General features: G+C 42.6%; 1 protein-coding gene across 3 annotated transcripts in view; it reads left to right on the top strand.

The window, feature by feature from the left end:
* EFCAB6 (EF-hand calcium binding domain 6) overlaps window positions 1-18,393 on the top strand; it is a 110,769-nt gene extending 92,376 nt beyond the window's left edge. The window contains exons 25-30 of one of the 3 annotated variants that reach the window (XM_083440706.1): window positions 2,910-3,113; window positions 5,193-5,405; window positions 6,902-7,079; window positions 12,962-13,146; window positions 14,318-14,467; window positions 18,158-18,393. In XM_083440706.1, coding sequence (XP_083296832.1) covers window positions 2,910-3,113; window positions 5,193-5,405; window positions 6,902-7,079; window positions 12,962-13,146; window positions 14,318-14,467; window positions 18,158-18,280 — 1,053 coding nt within the window. In that variant the 3' untranslated portion in view covers window positions 18,281-18,393. The remainder of the gene's footprint in view (window positions 1-2,909; window positions 3,114-5,192; window positions 5,406-6,901; window positions 7,080-12,961; window positions 13,147-14,317; window positions 14,468-18,157) is intronic. The other 2 variants (XR_014511351.1, XM_083440707.1) reach the window with 2 other exon arrangements.
* Window positions 18,394-19,889: the final 1,496 nt, after the last annotated feature.

The following is a 19,889-nucleotide window of genomic DNA, read 5'->3' as shown; positions in this document are numbered from 1 at the left end:
TAAGTATACCTTATCCCTGTGAGATAACTAAGGCTATCTGTCTATGTTTCTCAGCTTTCTGCAGCCTTTCTGACTGCCATGATCTGAAAAAGATCCATGAGAGGTGTTACCCCATAACATCTTTCCGGGCTTTAATGGTTGTGTGGCACACCAGAGAGTCTGGCTAGCAAGTGCTTAAGATCTGTGCATATTCTCTTTGAGGGCAAGTCCTTCCTTTATCTAAACAATAATTCTACACTGATTTATTTGGAAGGTGAAGGGCTTCACTTGTGAAACTGCCACAGAGAACAGCATCGGACACTTGCTAGGCAGCCTCTTTGCCTCCTCACACTAACAGGAAGGTCCAGCCAAGGAGATCTTTGGTTTGTTTCAGAAAGCACAGGCTCTCAGGAAGGCTGCAAAATGCAGGTCATTGAAGAGATTATTTGCCCATTGAAAGAACTCTCACAAAACTCCTCAGCCGCTGTGAAAGTCAGGTAAGTGCAACAGCAAAACCCACCCACACAACCCACCCAGGATCATTTCACTGAAATTTCTTCTCCCCTTTGATAATTTTTTAATACAGTTTCTTATTAATTGATGGAGTGTGGAAATACAGAAGAATTTTTCTGCACAGGGCTAATACACAGTGCCCTGATTCTAGCGTAGAGGTTTAGGGAAACTTTCCAGTAGCTAAGCTTTGCCTGCCTGTCCAAAGTCAGTGGATTTCTCGGTCCAAATGAAGAAGACAGGCAGAGAGGCCTTTAAACAATAACAACAAACCTCCAGGGCTTTTTATACACAAAGGCTCTTTCCTTGCTTTGCCCTGTATGCCAGCAGGACCGGCACTGAATGGCTTCCTGGAAACTCTGCCGGGGGGGGGGGGGGTGCTGTTTAAAACTAGCTGGCAGAACGTTGACTCTTCAAGGTTCCAGGACAGTTGAACCGGACAATTGCTGAGTTGCTATAACTCAGGGCCACTAGAGAGGTACAGTCCGGTTCAGAGGAAAAGGGTTTTAAGCGGCAGAATCAGCTGCAGCATTTTGGAAGGAAAAACTCCGGGGCACCTTTGCCTAAAAGGGTCTCCTAACTGCCTGCGAGGGTCTCAGAGGCAAGAGGGGTTGTGTAAGCTAAAAGAACAGGCCAGCTCTCTTTGCGACACAATCCTAAGCGATTGTGGGCTGTGCTGCATGTGGAGTTTGGCACGGCCTGCTGCCTCCTACCCAATTAAGGCCTCGTTAAGGAAGGATTGTGATGTTAGCCTTCTCAGAGATGGGGCCCTTAGTTTCTCTAGGCCAGGGGACAGCAAGGTTTACCTCGCCTGGGCCAGTTCACTCCAGTGGAGATCCTTCCGTGGGCTGGATCGCCTGTGTGCCCACGATTTCCGGCATCTGCATCTGTGCAGATGTGATTTCCAGCACCACAGAAGCAAGTCCCCGTGGCGTGCTGCACCGGTTTAGCACAACATGCAGGGACTCGCCGAGCGGGCGGCTCGTGGGCCGGTTAAATGACCCCCGTGGGTTGCTTGTGGCTCATGGGCCTTAGGTTGCTGACCCCTGCTCTAGGGGCCCCTCACCGCAGGCCTCCAGTGTTCGCTTAAGAGAGGTCACACCAGAGGTTTTGTGGCCATCGTTGCAGAGGAGACTGAACTCCTGGAAGGAAATTTGTGTAGAACCTTCTGGAAGAGACCTGTTTTAAAAAGATGGTGCAAAAGGCAACACTGATCAGGAAGCCCAGACTCCACTTATCAGGGAACACCAACAAAAGAAGTCCCCCTGCTTATAGTTGGGGCTTCAGTGCATATTTGGATCACTGAGGTCCACTATTGCTCGAAAAGGTACATGGTGACGTGAGGGACCTTTTTGCATCCTTCATGTGGATTTCACAGTGTACGGGTGCTGGTCCTCTTTTTTGCACAGATACGATGCATACCTAGCGTGCTAAAAAATCAAAATGCTAGTACCCTAAGCTCGAATCAGTTACAGGACCAGACTTCGGAAATTCATATATATTTATCTAGATTTGTTCATGTTTCCTGGTATGTTTGTTTTTGAAATGAAACGGACTACCATCCTCCTGAACCTTCTGTTATCCTCATTTCCCCCAAAAGTTCCAGCAAGAATCCCGGTACTAAATGGCTATCACATATACTAAAAGAGCAAGAATTCTACAGCAAACACTTTCCCTGTTCCTTGGACTTTGGTTGTATGGGTCTTTAGCGCCTTTCCGAAATCTGTAGAGTCTTTATCCACCACTGAAATGAATGCTAACTCATATATACCTGCATCAGTCAGATTCAGTCCTTGCCCTTGGCTTTCACTTTCTTCCTCCTGCTGTCTATATCCACTCCTAGCCTAAAGATCAAGCTTGCATGTTCTTCTAGGCAAGAAACTGTATGTTGCTTATGAAACCCTGTGAAACACAATGTTAGGCACATAGTGCTTTAGTGATAAAACAATGACATGTGGATGAATAGTTAATTAAGAAATCCTCAAATGTATCCTGTCTATGACCCATTCACACACACATACACCTCTAGCAGTGGATCCAGAAACTCTCAATACTGTGCCATCTGTGTGAATGCCAGGTGTGCGATGGGCAGGATGAGTCAGGTGTGGGCTTATCAGCTAATCACTCCGCTGTTTACCTTGCTCCTTGTATTAACCAAGTGATATTTTTCTTTAAAGGCCTGGGTTAAGCAATGTCCTTGGCTTTAGGCTGCAGCTGTTTAATAGAGGGTTTTACATTTTGTCTTAACCCGACTGCTTGTCATTTCCTGCAGCACTTGTTAAATACTGTTAAGTCAATTTCATTGGTGCAGAAAATTGATGGTGACCTTTTCTACAGACCTCTTGGCATGACTTCCTAAATGTTATCTTTTGTATATTATCTGTTTGTGATTCCCCCTCCCCCATGTATGTTCCACTTAGACTGAGAGACAGCATAGGAAATTTGCTTGCCGAGATCTGTCCAATCAAGAGGTCTTTGCCCGTATTCAAGAAGTAATAGGCACTCGCTGTCAAACCCTTGAAGGGGAGTTTAAAAACGCAGATCGCACAAAAGAAGGCACTGTCTCCAAAGAGGACTTCAGAGATATTTGCAACCGGTGGTTTTTCCTTTTGACCGATGAGCAGGTAAGAAAACTGGTGGGCAGGGACAGTATTTCTCAGAAGGCAAAAGCACACTTTGGTATACAAGAGGAATCTTTGGGAGGGGAGGGGGTGTCAGGAGAGCTGCAAGTTTATGACTTGAGGATAAAGGTAAGCAGGACAGTAGGAGAGTCTATTTGCTGTGTCTTCTGTGGGTTTTTCCCTGGTCATTCTGTTCACCCTCCTTCTGGACCTGCAGTAATAAATAGGACTTAGCATTGTCCCCCAGAAAGCAGCTTAAACAGCTGGAACAAGTGGGAGATAATGTGTCTATGTGTCGTTATCCTCTCACATGTTCAAGGACTGTTCCTCAAACTTTTGATGTAGCAGAAGCATGTCCTCTTACCCAGCTTTAATTTGAATGGGAAGCAAACTTTGCCCTTGTATATGGACGTGTCTCCATGCTAGTGAGCGCTGCAGCCTTGCCTTCAGATTGGAATTATTACTGAGGCACAAGATGGCGCCTCCTCTGTGTAAAGCTCATGATGCCGTGTCTCTGCCTCAGGAATGGGGGGAAAGTGAAATCACAATGCCTGATGCAGAGATGTAGCACAGGGGCTGATTCGAAGAGGAAAGCCATAGTACTAGGCCATACAGAGCTGCAATGGGCATCATCTTCTGTGGGGAGCGGGAAAGGGGTCTTATTTAATCATTTGCTCCTTATGGCACATGAGTAGTTCTCAGATGGTGTGTTAGAGCAGAGTTCAGAAACTCCGACTGTATGCAGTTGTCTCCAGAGCAGCGTGGACTCTGAGCGCATGGGATCAGTCCCTATGCTCTTCTGAATAGCTGCCTCTCTGGGACCTGCCTTGGAAAAGCAATCTTTATATGGGCTTCATCTGACATCAAGGAAGCAATGAAATGTTAATTGCAGTTAAGTTTCCGTGTGGCTCAGCTTGTAGCTTCATTTCAGCTGGATTGTAGATAAGTTTTCCTTCCCTACTAAGCTGTTGATATTACACACATATCCCAAGCGGGCGGCCTTCAACCGGCTGTTAAAATAGTCTCTGCTAACTTAGTGCACAAAGCACTTATAATATTTAATTGATGCTTGTAAAACATGTTGCTATCCTCTGATGTAGTGCGAAGTGTGTTTTGTTTTCTATAATTTATAATATGGCAGAAACTTGGCCAGTGGGGGAAAGTTGAAAAGAAATTCAAAATGTAGGTCTGGCCTTTGAAGTTTAACTGCAACTTGCCACATGCATATCAAAGGCTTAGAGGTGATGAGCTTTCTTCAAGGTCTGATATCACTGTTTGTCAAAGAAGGTTTCTTAAAAAAAAAAGGAAAAATAAAACTTTACAGTTTGTACATCTGAAACCTAGAACAAACTGTCTACCTTTCTACTGATTCTACATTTCTTAGGAATAAGACGCATTGATACTGGCACTTTATTTCCATGCATGCATTCCTGTTATGACAAGCAACTTGCATTGACTCAGTATCGAACATGTTCAGGTGTGCAGAATCCCAGAGACATAAAAAAGGGGGTAACCTGCCCTCTTGCACCTGTTGTTGGACCCAACCCTGTCTCTATTGCCAGTACAGCAGCCTGCTCACTTGCACACAGCCTTCCTTTATTTGAAACAGTGGCCCTTAAATTAGGACAGAGACAGCTCAACATGGGGGACCTATGAATGACCCCAACACTTGGTCTGAAGGGCCGTTGGAGGGTCTCCACCCGCACACGATCCTGCACTCAGAGTAACAATCAGGGAAATGGCCATTTGCAGCACAGATTACGCACAAGGTCAACCTGGGCCCAGCGCCAACACCTAGCACAGCTGCTTTCAGCACCAGGACCTTTAAGAAGTTAGAAAGGTTTTACTTAATGACACTAATTGCTGCATGTCCCACGGGTGCCAGGCAAATGTGTGGCAAGGGCACCTGCTTGTGGGCACCAGGTGGTGCTGGGCGCCTCTTAGTTGTGGCCTGGCCCTGACACAGGCATGCAGAATAAAGTGACGTTTCCAGGGATGCAGGAGCCCTGGGTTGAAATTCTGCACTGCCTGATACCTTGCTTGGCCTTGCATTTGCTGAAACATGGTTCTCTGCTTCCATAGTTCGAAAACCTCTGGAACACAGTGCCGCTCGACTTGAATGGAAGGTTGAAATACCCTGGATTCTTGAGAAAGTTCATTCTGGAAGCGGAAATGCCAGATACACCCACCGCCAACCAGCCAGAGAACCCCAGCAAGCCTGCCACAGCCGCTGAGCCCGGGCCACAGTTACCGTCACGGCCTCAAACAGCATATTCTCCCTCATCTCCAAAGAAAGTAAGTGCTTCGTGGCCAAAGCCAGAACACAGGAAGTAGAACCCTGGCTCTTTTTAAAAAAACCTATCCCATTTCTATCTGACTCATCCTTCAAGGTGTTCGCTTGGGACAGGGCGCGCACACCAGGTCTATTAGGTTTTCACAGCAACATGCAAGGTAGGTTAAAGTGCAAGACAGTGACTAGCCCAAGGCCACCCAGGGAATTTTGTGGCTAAAGAGGAATTGAAGCCCAGGTCTTCACATTCCATGTCCAACACATTTTATTGGGTTTGCACAACTTGTGACTCACAAAGCCCAACAGCAGTTTGATGAACCTGTTTTTGTTGTCTATCTAGGACTGGGGAGGAGAGAGAGAGACTGGGTGGTGTGGTGGTGGCTGCCAAACCACGACATCTGTCTGCGTTGCAAGTTGTGCAGGCCTGCTCTATCCTCTGCCCTACTCAACCGCAGGGTGGAGTGGTGGTCCGTCCTCCCTCTGATTTTCCCAACTCAGAACAGCATTTACCCGGGTATGGGCTAAAAATGGCTATCCAGATGCATTGGTGTAAAAGGGTCAAGGTATTTCTGGAAATGTATGAACCAGAAAACTGTTGAAACAACTAACAGTAGATTGCTTGGAAAACACCTTAAGTTAGCGGATGGTGGTTAATAATGGAAAACCTGCTTCACTTTATTTTTTTAACTGCATTCTTTGTCTTGATCAGTAGCCTTGGTAAGTAAGAGATCATAAGAGTAAGCACCCACGGAAAGGAACCACAAAAGATTCTGTCTGGGTGCAATTGAACTCCCAACACTCATCCCCAGCCAATGGTCAGGGGTGATGGGCATTACATCTGACTCCCCACCTCTTTAAGAACAAAGGAAAAAACAGCCATTATTAAATTTGTCCAAGGGTTGCCGCACACACAAACATTTTTCTACACTGGGTTTCTCTACCTATGATGATTGGCAGGTGAATATGTCAATTGGCTCCATCAAGAAGACTGCGCTGACTAGCAGTAGCACGCCACAATCTCTTAGGAACGGATAATTTTCAGGCCTGGTTCCTGAGGTCCTTTCAGGTAGGGGGTGTGGGACTGAACTCATAAAGAAGGGAGGGAAGTCTCTCTACTGCACTGCTGGAGAAAGTGCATTTCCCAAGTCCTGCAGCCAGTGCTAATTTTCTAGAAAAAGAGGTGCCGGAACTCACCATGAACACCTCCCTCGTCCTCTCAGAATGGCAATGGCACCCACCTGAGAGGGGCCGGAACTGAAAAAAAGCCATGCAGAATGCAAGGAGCCAGGGAGAAGAGGATGAGGAGACAGCGTTGCTCAGAAGAGCTTCCCTGGTGGATCAGGCCTTTTTGAATTCTGAGGTGTTCAGTATTTTAGTTTTCAAAATGAAGATTCAAATAAGAATCCATCATCAAATGTCTACAGATTTAGAAATCTGTTCACTTGGCGCTCCTTTTTTGTCTTCACTTGCAAGTTGGTCAAAATCTTCCTCTTAATTTTAGGCCCCCGCAGACAGCAGGCCTTCCACTGCAGCAGTTCATACTCCACCTATTCTGAACTGCAAACCGATTGAAGGTAAAATCCGAAAAGGTGTTCAGCACTGCTGGAGACAAATACTGAAGGAATGTAGAGAGAAGGATGTGGACCACGTGGGAGAAGTTGCAGTAGAAGATTTTTTAGGTTGGTTGTTTTCTTAAATCTTCATTAGCGATCTTGCCTAGGTAAAGAAGCGGAAGCAGAAACAGCTGTCAGACTGTCAGGCCTCAGACCAGAAGGAGATTCTGGCATGTCCTTCAAATACAAGTGGTGTGAATGAAATTTCATGTTGTGAAGTTGGCCCATTCACTTCACTGCTCTTAGATGTCAGTCCTTTAGCACAGTGATCTCTAGAAATGGCAATTTGGCAAGACAGTCTGTGAAAGAGAAGAAATACTCTCACATGAAGCTTTACTGGGGCATACTAATCTAATTTGATGTGTGTGTTTATTTGCTTCATTTATATTTTACATAATAAATTTGTCTTTTCCCAACTTCTCGCCCCATTTTCCATGGTGTTTTAATTTCCCACCCCCTCTGCACAATGCCTTCTGTTTCCTATACCAGCACATCAATACTGCATTCTCTAATTCCTTCTCTTGCTCATATTTCAAATCCTGCTTGCGAGTTCATCAAACTATAATATAATATAGTTCTAAAAGTGCTTCCATTCTTCCACAAAGAGAATAATTGTTAGATTCTCTTGTTTTGGCTGCTAACTTTGCCAATTCTGCATAGTCCATCACCTTACTTATCCATTCATCTTTGGTGGAAACTTCCCCCTTCCATTTTTTGTGTTTGGAGAATCCTAGCTGCTGTTGTTACATACATAGACAATTTATTGATATTTTAGATAACAGCAGCAAAAGAAAATAAATCACCATCCCTCCCAACCTACTTTAGCCAGCAAACACTTAGTGGAATAAAAAGATCATAAAGGTTCTTTGTTATATACAGTGGTGCCCCGCAAGACGAATGCCTCGCAAGACGGAAAACCCGCTAGACAAAAGGGTTTTCCGTTTTGAAGGTGCTTCGCAGGACGAATTTGCTATGGGCTTGCTTCGCAAGACGAAAATGTCTTGCAAGTTCCTGGGGTTTTTTTTCCCTCCCCCCCTTTTTCCCAAGCCCCTAAGCCGCTTAACAGCTGTTCGCTAAGCCGCTTAACAGCTGATCTAAGCCGCTTATCAGCTGATCTAAGCCGCTAATAGCCTTTTAGCCGCTAATCCGCTAATCCCTTAAGCCTTTAATAGCCGCTAATAGCCTTTTAGCAGCTAATCCGCTAATCCCTTAAGCCTTTAATAGCCGCTAAACCGCTAATAGCGCTAATAGCGCTAATCCGCTAATGGGCTTGCTTCGCAAGACGGAAAAAACCGCAAGATGAAGAGACTCGCGGAACGGATTCTTTTTTTTTTTTCCATTTCGTTTTTATTCAGTTTTTACATAAATATTTACAATCATACAAATTTTCCATTAACATATTTACAGTTTTTTGTGGACTTCCCTCAACTTCTCTGAAAATCATCCGTAATAAAAATTTTGTCTACACATTTCTCAAAATCCGTATCACCCTTTTTTCCTTTTCCTTTTTTGTGTTTTTTGTTTTTTTGTTTTCCTTTTAAACAAAACACATAAGTAAATAAATAGATATCTTAACATATTTGTTTACATTTTTGCAATATTCCTTATCTTACTCACAAAACTTCTTTAAAACCCACTAACGTTATTTGCTCATCACATACACCTTTCAAATACTCCGAAAATTTTTCCCAGTCCTCAATAAATTTATGGGCTCGTTGGTATCTAATTTTCCCCGTTAGTTTGTCCAGTTCTGCGTAATCTGTTAACTTCATTCTCCACTCCTCCACAGTCGGCAGTTCTTCCTGCTTCCACCTCTGGGCCATCAATACTCTCGCTGCTGTTATCGCATATTGGAAAAGTTTACAGTCCTTTTTATTAATTTCATTCCTTGTTATTCCTAAAAGGAAAGTTTCTGGTCTTTTTACAAAACTGTATTTTAACATCTTTTTTATTTCATTGTATATCCTCTCCCAGAACCCTTTCACTTTTTTACACTCCCACCACATATGAATGAAAGCTCCCTCTTTCTCTCTGCATTTCCAGCACTTATTATTAATTTTAAACATCTTTGCTAATTTAACTGGTGTGATATACCATCTATATACCATCTTCATTGTATTTTCTTTTAATGTGGTACATGCTGTAAATTTCAAATTGTTGTTCCATATTTTCACCCAATCTTCCCAATATATATTGTACCCAAAATCCCTAGCCCAGTGGATCATTACCGACTTGATTTCCTCATCCATCGTATGCCATTCCAATAACATTTTGTACATTTTAGAAATTATTTTACTATCACTGTTTACTATTTCCGTTTGGAATCTTGAGTCTTTTCCTATATACCCCTTTTCTTTCAGGTCTTTTTTGAACATGTCATTTATCTGATAATAATTAAACCAGTCGAACACATATTCTTTTACTTCTTCATATGGCTTCAATCTCCATCTTTCCCCATCTTTCACCACTAGGTCTCCATAGGTAATCCAACTACCTCTCATATTGATCTTTTTAACACACATGACCTCTAGTGGGGACAACCAGTGTGGAACTCCTGGTTCCAATAAATTTTTATATCTTTCCCATACCTCTTTTAGCGATTTCCGAAAGATGTGATCTTCGAAAGTTTTGTGGCCCTTTTTCTTCTCCCGCCATAGATACGCGTGCCACCCAAATCTGTTATCGAATCCCTCTAAGTCTAACAATTTTGTGTTCTTTAATTTTATCCAGTCTTTTATCCAGCAAAGGCAGGAGGCCTCATAGTATAATTTCAAGTCTGGCAGGGCAAAGCCCCCTCTTTCTTTAGCATCTGTTAGTATTTTATATTGAATTCTGGGTTTTTTGCCCTGCCAGATGTATCTTGAGATCCCCCTTTGCCACTCTTTGAATATCTTCATCCCTTTAAGTATTGGGATCATCTGAAATAAGAATAACATCTTTGGGAGTACACACATCTTGATCAATAAAATTCTACCCCAGAAAGATAATTTTAGTCTTCCCCATACCTCTAGATCTTTTTTAATTCCATTCCACACAGGTATATAGTTGTTCTGATACAAATCAATATTTTTTGGAGTCAGCCATATTCCCAGATATTTAACTTTTTTCACCACTTCGATACCAATTTGTTGTTGCAAATCTTTTATCAGTATTTGATCCATATTTTTTACCATGATTTTAGTTTTTTTCTTGTTTAATATGAAACCTGCTACTTTACCAAATTGCTCAATCTCCTCCAACACTTCTGTTACACTCTCCCTCGGGTCTTCCATCATTATCACCAGATCGTCAGCAAAGGCTTTAACTTTGTATTTATTTTGACCCACTGACACCCCTTTTATCATTTCATTTTTCCTAATTGAGTTTAGAAAAACCTCTAAGACCAGTATAAACAACAAAGGCGAGAGTGGACATCCCTGCCTTGTGCCTTTCGATATTTCCACCTCTTCTGTCATTACGTTATTTACTATCAATTTTGCTCTTTGTTCCATATAAATTGCTTTTATTCCGTTAAAGAAGTCCTTCCCTACCTCCATATACTCTAAATTCTTTAACATAAAGTCCCATGAGACATTATCGAAAGCCTTTTCGGCATCTACAAACATCAAAATTGCCTGCTTCTCATTTCTGGCTGTCAGATATTCCAAAATATTGACTATATTCCTAACGTTCTCCCTCATCTGTCTGCCTGGGAGGAAGCCCATTTGATCTTCGTGAATAATTTCTTGCAGAACCTTTTTCAACCTTTTCGCCAATATTCCTGTAAAAATTTTATAGTCCGTATTTAACAAAGAAATTGGCCTATAGTTTTTAACTTGTGTTAGGTCTGCATCTTGCTTTGGAATGAGAGTTATAAAGGCTTCCTTCCATGTCTCAGGTATTTCCTTTTCTTTCAAAATATTATTCATTACTTTCTTCAATGGTGCCGTCAAGGTCTGTCTCAGCTCTTTATAATAACTTGCTGTAAATCCGTCTGGTCCTGGGGCTTTCCCTTTTTTCATCTCATTTATAATCTCTTTTATCTCCTCGTTGTCTATTGGGGTGTTCAGCTTGTCTTTCTTTTCTGTCGGGATCTTTTGCACCTCTTTTTCCTTTAAATATCTCTCTATTTTCCTCATGTTGTTTTTTCCCTTGTTTTTATACAATTGTCTGTAGAAATCCAAAAATCCTTTTCTAATACCTTTCGGGTTGGTTATCTCTTCTCCCTCTATTAAAATTTTATTTATTGTGTTCGACTCTTTTCTCTTCTTAATTTGCCAAGCAAGCCATTTCCCAGATTTGTTGGCAAATTCAAAATTTTTCTGTCTTAGCTTTTTGATATTCCACTCCACCTCTTTGTTTATTATCATAGCAAATTGTGTTTGTAAAACTTTAATACTTTGTTTAATTTTGAGATTGTTTGGTTTTCTAATTAACTTTTGCTCATTATCCATTATTTGTTTTAGGATCTCTTTCTTTTCTTTTTCTCTGATCTTCTTTTTAATTGAATTCCTTTGTATAAAAAACCCTCTCATCACCGCCTTGCCTGCGTCCCAAACTATACTCATCTTCGTGCCTTTATTGCAATTATCCTCAAAGTATTCCGTCAATTTTTTTTGTGCATCTTGTAGGATTGTTTGGTCATCTAAGAGGTAGTCGTTCAATTTCCATCTAAAAGTTCTTTCTTCGAAGCCTTTTAGCTCCAATTTGATTGGGTTATGATCTGAAATTACTTTTGGTTGAATTTCAATTTGCAGGGTTCTTGGGGTTAGTTCATTAGAGATCCAAATTTGGTCGATTCTGGACAAAGACTGATTTGGTTCTGATTTGGTTCTGAATGGTTCTGAACGGATTCTTTTCGTCTTGCGAGGCACCACTGTACCGCTTTGATGGATGTGACAAGGATATGATGGCAGCCAACATGTTTCTTTTATCACGGTCCCATCCCTTTCATGTAAGAAGCAAGAGGGGGCCTGACTTTAGAAAAGTGTGTTCAGTTGAAGGAGCCATTCCGACAATATTGTACAGTTGGTAACCCAAAGTTCTCCACTTTCGCCACCCAACACAGCCCCCGGATTGTAAAAGTTGGGAGAAAAGAGTGGAAGGGATTGAGGATGGGGAGGTAAGTCAGAGGAGCTGAGGTCTCCTTACCCAGGCAGCCCTTTCCAGGTTGCTTTGTGAACAGGACAGACATACAATTCGACAAATCTGGCTTCCACCATCCCCTCTGGTTTGACCTTCTGCAGCACATATCTGAGGCCAAATCTATTACTGTGTATCACAGGGTGCGAAAACAGTAGCTCAAGCCCTGGTTCACATATCTCTTATCAGGTGACTGCTGCAGGAGACTGGGGGTGGGGGTGCTCAGTGGAGTCTCTGTCCTTTCTTCAATTCAGCTGTCCTTTCTTCAGTGCAGCCCTAAGGTTTATGAATGCTCTAATATTTAGAATGTTCTAATGAAGTAAAAAAGGTAAAGGGACCCCTGACCACTAAGTCCAGTTACAGGCGATTCTGGGGTTGTGGCTCATCTCGCTTTACTGGCCGAGGGAGCTGGCGTACAGCTTCCGGGTCGTGTGGCCAGCATGATTAAGCCGCTTCTGGTGAACCAAAGCAGCGCACAGAAACACCGTTTACCTTCCCGCCAGAGCGGTACCTATTTATCTACTTGCACTTTGACATGCTTTTGAACTGCTAGGTTGGCAGGAGCAGGGACTGAGCAATGGGAGCTCACCCCGTCGCAGGGATTCGAACCGTCAATCTTCTGATTGGCAAGCCCTAGGCTCTGTGGTTTAGACCACAGCACCACCCGTGTCCCTGTGATGAAGTACTGAACCTCAACAATGTGAGCCTATGTTATTCATCAGATTTGGCTTGCTGCATTACCCAAAATTAATTGTCACTTTGATGTGCATGTGTAAAGCATGGTTGTTTATCATGTTGTTTACTCTGTACACCTATGTTTATTTCAGCTATACTGGAAAAATTTAATTTGAATTTAACCAAAGAAGAAAGTAAACAACTCATAACAAAATATGATTTCAATAGTGTTGGCAAATTTGCCTACTGTGACTTCCTTCAAAGTTGTGTGCTGCTGTTTAAATTCCAAGATGTGACTCCTCTGCAAAGGATTGTAATCCAAAATCCACGAGTACAGGTAAATGCTCTCTGGCTACCTGAGGAAATTCTGATGCCCAAGGAGATGGCACTGAGGGAGACGAGTCCAGGGCAATTCTAACCCTTCATGTTGTGCAATAACAGGACATTTGTCTCTCATTTGCTGCACTTAATTCCTATCCCTGCCTTCATGGTTGTAACTGTTTAGAGGAAAATAATAGTTTTTGGTTGTTTTTTTTAAAAAGTACTCAGGCCATAATAAACATGAGGAAATGTGGTATTTTTGCTGGGGAGGTTTAAAATGCAAGTTTCCTCACAATTAAATAAAATACACATATTGAAACAAAACCAGGAATTATAACAATAGTATTCTGCCCATATCCGTTTCTCTAGTATGCCACAATCTCAAAATACTTTCTTTGCACAACCTTGAAACCTTTTCCTCCATCCCGTATCCCCCATGCCATCTTCTCTGTGTCTGCCATGTGCTAAGTTTCCGTCAGACTTCCTCCTCTGGGAGCTGGGCTGGCATCAGGTGTTGGCATTGCTGGGCAGCTGTGAAGCCCACTCCTAGGTAAGGGGCGCCACTGCCAATCCCTGGAGCCCTCTGGCAGCGGCGTAGGAAGGGGGGCAGTGGGGGAGGTCTGCCCGGGTGTCATCCCTGAGGGGGGGTGACAAAATCCCCCCGCGCAGATCACCGCCATGCCAATCGCACCCCCTGGGCGGATCGCCCTGCCCCCGGGTGCATGGCATGTGCGACGCTCCGGGTGCCCAAGCGGCTGGCTCTGCCGCTGCCCTCTGGCTCTGCTCTTCCCGTTTCTTGCTGGTTGGCAAAAGAAATATTCCCATTTGCTTGACCTGAGTATACCTGGATTTCTGTTTAAGTCTTTCCCAAAGAGTACATGCAGATGACAACTGCTAAGACTCTCAAGCTCTTGTTCAAGGGTTCAGCCCATGGACATGCATGTGTCAGTGCAGATGTCTACACTAGGAAAGTCTGTTTGTGAAGCGTTGCACAGAGCGGCTGGGGAAACCCAGCCAGATGGGCGAGGTATAAATAATAAAATTAGTAGTACTACTACTAGTAGTAGATGTTTACCGAGCAGAGCACTCAGGTGTGGAGCCTGCACTGGTCTCACTGACCTTTTCTTCGCACACACAATGCCTGAATAGGTCTTCAAGGGCGATGATCTTTTCCACCTCTTTCTCAGAATCCCCGTGGGCCACAAACACCGACCTTTTTCAATGCAATGATGAGGATTCAGCCCCAGATCCTTCACTGCTGGAGGCCGATGAGGCGAACCTTCAAGTATTATGATGAAAGTGGGACTGGACAGCTCAGCGTTCAGGATTTCAGACAGGTGATTGTTGACAGAACAATGTTAAATGCATTCACTGGCTAGCCTTAAGCAGCTTGTGGCAAGGGAACTGATATCCCACCTTTCATGAAGAAGCTCAAGGTGGTGGCCATAGAGGTCCCTCCTTCACACCCACCCTGTGAGGCAGGTTAGGCTGCGAGCAAGAGCCTGGCCCAAGGTCACCCAGTCAGCTTCATGGCTGAATGAGGATTCAGATCCACACACTTTGGTGATCAGATGGAGCCTTGCTTTGGACTGCTGAAGTCCAGAAGCTGTCTAGAAAAAGCAGGGCCTTTTCAGTTATGGCCACTTCTTTTTTAAGGAGGCAAATGAAAATACCTTTCCTCCATAAATGAGGTAGCTGATTCCTAATTGCTGGCTTCACATTTAGATTCTTGCTGATCAGCTTACTAGTTTGATGCATGGTCTTAATTTCAAATGTTGCTGTATTTCGGTTACACATACACCACAGCAGAAGCCCATTACCCAGAGGTTGATGGATTAAAACCATCCTCTGCTAGCCTGGAACACGTATATGTAGACCCGTATTCACACAACCCCAAGCGAATGAAGAGTCCCTTTAGCCAGAAGGCAAAGGAAGGCATCCGCTCATGTAACTTGCAAGCATTCAACTTGAGCCTCAGAGAGAATTGAAGCAAATGGTGCTTTTCTCAGCTTTGCATGACAAACGATACCTGCTAAATTCCCTTTTCCACACAACTAACCATATGACTTCACCTGTGGCCCCCCTGTATAGCTGTTCAGTTTTTTCTTTATTTTGGACATTATCTGTGTTTTTTGCTAAGGCAGGTGGGTGTAAGAATTATATTGAATTACATTATTCTTTCTCACCCACGTGAGAGTGGAACAGAGATTCCTCAAGGAAAATGGAGAGGGGTAAGCCATGAGGAGTCCTATACCTTGTGTTGTATATTTTTAATAATTGTGGAGGTGGGTCTCCCTGAGGAGCCAGCAGAACACCTTCACAGGCTCTCTGAGCACAATTTGCGTTTGCATATCAACAGGACGAGGTAGTGGAGATAAATATGTGGGGTTTCTTTGCCTCTTTATTTTTCAGCGCCTGCTCCACCTCGTAATTCAAACAGGACCTCAGGGGAGCTCAAAAAACCAGCATCAAAATAAAAGATTAGTAGTTAAAAGAAAATATATTTTAATTTGATTTTATAGATTTACATACTGCCTTTCAGTATGAATCCAAGAAGGTTTACAACAGGCAACAGAGACAATGAAAGCAGCAACATGGCAAGCGGATAAAATAGTAGCTTAAATCAGTCACATCAGATATTTAAAACCCTGGGCAAGTCTAAAGTTCTTCACTTGGTGATGGCTATACACACACACACACACACACACACACACACACATATGCATATACATATGCAAATTGCAAATATGCAAATGACGCCATTCATGCAGCTAGCAATTGTATGAATGGTGTTTTAAAAGTAAATTCCATGTGTACGGTAGGAAGGTTTTAGCCCTTTGCCACCACAGAGTCCCAATTTGGATCAGGCTTCTGCGCTTGCAATTTGCTTTGAAATGGTGTTACATTGAAGTTGCTCAACTACCAGTGAGACATGTTGTCATTAACCACTTAGTAGTTTTACTAACCTCTTTGTTTTTGTTTCCAGTCAATCTTCAAAGGTGATCCCACTTCTAACACACCATATGTAAATTATAAGCATCTCCTAAAAACCACCACAAAATGAACATTTCCTTCTCCAAACACGAAAGAGCACCCCTAGAATTCACCCAGAACATTGGGGGGGGGGAGCAAGAAGTTTTAACCAATCACCTTAAGCTACAATGAGTGCCAGCTAGATATATAAGCCTTTGTTGGATTTTCACCTTTGTCTTTAAAATGAAAGTTTCGGCCACTCTCTGGGAGGATTCTCAACTTTTGATTTCACAAATGCTGGCTTCTTGGTTAGGCTTAGTGTAGAGCCCAGGCAGCTAGAGCAACAGAAAACTTCGGCAATCTGTGGCAAAATCTGGAGAGATCTGACAGGTTGGAGGTGGAATCAAGGCTTTGTTGGCTACTTGTTTGTTGCCAAAAGCATCAGCAAAGATTTGCACAAAATGGGTTTGTGTAAACATATGGATGGAAGCAAATTTATAAATAATTACTATACTTTAAACAGAAATGCAACACATCTTACCACTGTGGGGAAGACTGCAGCCAAGTCACCTGTGTGCCTGCTCAGTTTGTGGTTGACATCCTAACTGTTGATGGGACAATTCCAAGGCTTTGAACCAGATGTAGATGTCACAGCCCTTCAAATAGAGGATGTCCTCTGAAAAGTAGTATACTGTCCTAATCAGGGCATGATCTGGAAAGTTATGGAAGAAGAACCCAGCAGAATCTGGATTTTTCTAGATTTCTGGGCTCGAGTACCAGTATACAACTTTCCAGACTGAGCTCGTAAAATACTAGCTTCTTAGCATATCTGCTTCTAGAATGTTCTCTGATTTCAGTAGTGTTACACCAGTGTTCCCCACAGGAAAGCATGAAAGTAAAATCAGACATGTCACACATGTGCACATTTGAATATTGATTGTGCAAGGTCTCCCAGACGTATGTCTATCAATGTCTGAAGACACAAACACACACTACAGCCACATGCTACAATTTTGCCACAAGCACAGTGTAACACTGATGATCATAGAATTGGAAGAGACCACAAGGGCCATCGAGTCCAACCCTCTGCCAAGCAGGAAACACCATCAGGCCACTCCTGACATATGGTTGTCAAGCCTCTGCTTAAAGACCTCCAAAGAAGGAGACTCCACCACACTCCTTGGCAGCAAATTCCACTGTCGAACAGCTCTTACTGTCAGGAAGTTCTTCCTAATGTTTAGGTGGAATTCTCTTTCTTGCAGTTTGGATCCATTGCTCCGTGTCCGCTTCTCTGGAGCAGCAGAAAACAACCTTTCTCCCTCCTCTATATGACATCCTTTTATATATTTGAACATGGCTATCATATCACCCCTTAACCTCCTCTTCTCCAGGCTAAACATGCCCAGCTCCCTTAGCCGTTCCTCATAAGGCATTGTTTCCAGGCCTTTGACCATTTTGGTTGCCCTCCTCTGGACACGTTCCAGTTTGTCAGTGTCCTTCTTGAACTGTGGTGCCCAGAACTGGACACAGTACTCCAGGTGAGGTCTGACCAGAGCAGAATACAGTGGCACTATTACTTCCCTTGCAATTGTGAATACGTAGTTGGGTCAACAGTAGGGTGGACTATGTGTGCTCTTGCAGGCTCTATGCACTAAAAATGTGCCTCAGTTTTGTATTAGTTTCACTTTCATGGCTTTCCCCAAAGAATGTTGGGAATTGTGGCTGGGCGAGAGGTGCTGCAAATTCTCTTACTGATCCCCAGCCCTCGTCACACAGAACTGTATCTCCCAGGAGGAGCAAAACCAGAACCAGTCTGCAGTGCAAACCTAACGTATCATATTGCGCTTGGCCTAATTCACAAATTACCCCACACCCTTGATGGGGGTTGCCATGGGAACATTAGGTGGAAAATAACTCCAGGTATTCTATACGAGGCAGTTTTGCTTAACTGAATTGTGTGGATGTTTCAGTTCTGTGTTGGTTGCCTGTTGCTAACTTTCCTGGATTGTTCCTAATTAACGATAAGCAATGTCAGTTTTCTGTGTCTTCTGCAGGTTCTCCGCAAGTATGGCATTGACTTGTCTGAAGAGGAGTTCTTCCACATATTGGAATATTATGACAAAGGATTAACTTCCAAAATCTCCTACAATGAATTCCTCAAAGCATTCCTGCATTGAAAAGAAAAGAAAAAGGAAGCCTGCTCTCCAATCTTGAAGAATCATTAGGCAGGAGAGATGTGATTACTGAAATATATGTCCTCATTTTAATCTAATAAAACTATATAAATTCACCCCCTTGGTTAACAGTGTATCAGCAATCTTATAATTCCTTCGCAATGCAAACTGGTGATGGTGTCTGGTGAAGTAAATCTCCAGTAGTTGGGGCTATTAATTTTCTCATAATCCATTTAGCAGGGAAAACTGAAAACAATTAAAGTGACGGTTTTGAGGTTCTTAATTGGCATCTCGGAAAGCAATAACTTTATTTTTTCAATTAAAGGGCATTATTAAGAAAAGGAACTTTTAATTTATATTTTAAAAGGCACACTTCTCAATTTTATTTGCTGCCATTTTCTAAATGGATTATACCTAATGCAATTTTCTTCATTATTCTGAAATTGGAAGCCTCAGAATTCAGTGGCAAAAATCCAGCAGAGTTAGGTGGGCTCACTGAAAATTTTTAGGCACAATTCCAAGTGCCAGTCCTAATTTGTAAAGTCCTTAAAGAACTTGGGGCCTGTATAGATAAGAAGCAACGTCCAAATGCCCTTATTAAAGCTCAAACTGCATGTTTATCAGCAGCCCAGATCCTTGAAGCTGAGACTTTCACCCAAGTGGCCAGGGGTGATTTGAAGCAAGTTAAGTGGGGGGCATTTTATGAAGAAGAGACTTGGGACACGAGATCCAGATGAGATTCAACATGAAGGAATCCATCAGCTGGTTTGGAAGGTTTTTTTGTACAATATTGTTGGAATTTAGCCCCCTCTAAGTTATCAGTTTTAGAATTAAGCAAATGATTCTTCCTGGAGATGGAGATATGTTGCATCTGTCCAGTAATGCATTCTTTTTGGACCAATGTGTTGGATCCGATTAAGGACGTGGCCAGCTGTTCCAATAATACAGAATCCCAGAATAGTGTTATTACGTTATCTTAAGGGCTTGGCTGGTGGCATCAATCAAGTTGTTGCAAATTTACTTACAGCTGTAAAAATGTGCATAACAGCAAAATGGAAGAAAATAATCACTCCATTGATAGCTGAATATGGTAGAATATGGAACACAACAAAAATTAACCCAGTAGAAAATTGATTAAAGGAGAACAGAAAAATAAGTTCATTGAAATATTATTTGCAGTTAATAATAATAATAATAATAATAATAATAATAATAATAATAATAATATAATTAATAATAATTTTATACCCCGCCCATCTGGCTGGGTTGCCCCAGCCACTCTGGGTGGCTTCCAACACATAAAAACATAATATAACATCAAACATTGATAGTAACAATCTGATCCAATGTAAAAGTCACAATAACTTTAAAATAGCAACTTATATCAAACAAAGCAACATTCAGCAATACATCAGAATCAAATAGTACCATAAATATCAGACTGTACATTTTATTTTATTTACTGTACAGATTTTGATGAGCCTGGATAGCTCAGTTGGTTAGACCATGGTGCTGATAACACCAAGGTTGCAGGTTCTATCCCTGTATGGACCAGCTGCATATTCCTGCATTGCAGGGGGTTGGACTAGATGATCCTCAGGGTCCCTTCCAA

This window comes from Podarcis tiliguerta (assembly GCF_965153285.1).
Source record: "Podarcis tiliguerta genome assembly, chromosome: 5".
Taxonomy (NCBI): Eukaryota; Metazoa; Chordata; class Lepidosauria; order Squamata; family Lacertidae; genus Podarcis; species Podarcis tiliguerta.
Note: the sequence above shows the minus strand (reverse complement) of the source record. Positions and strands in the feature narration are given on the sequence as shown.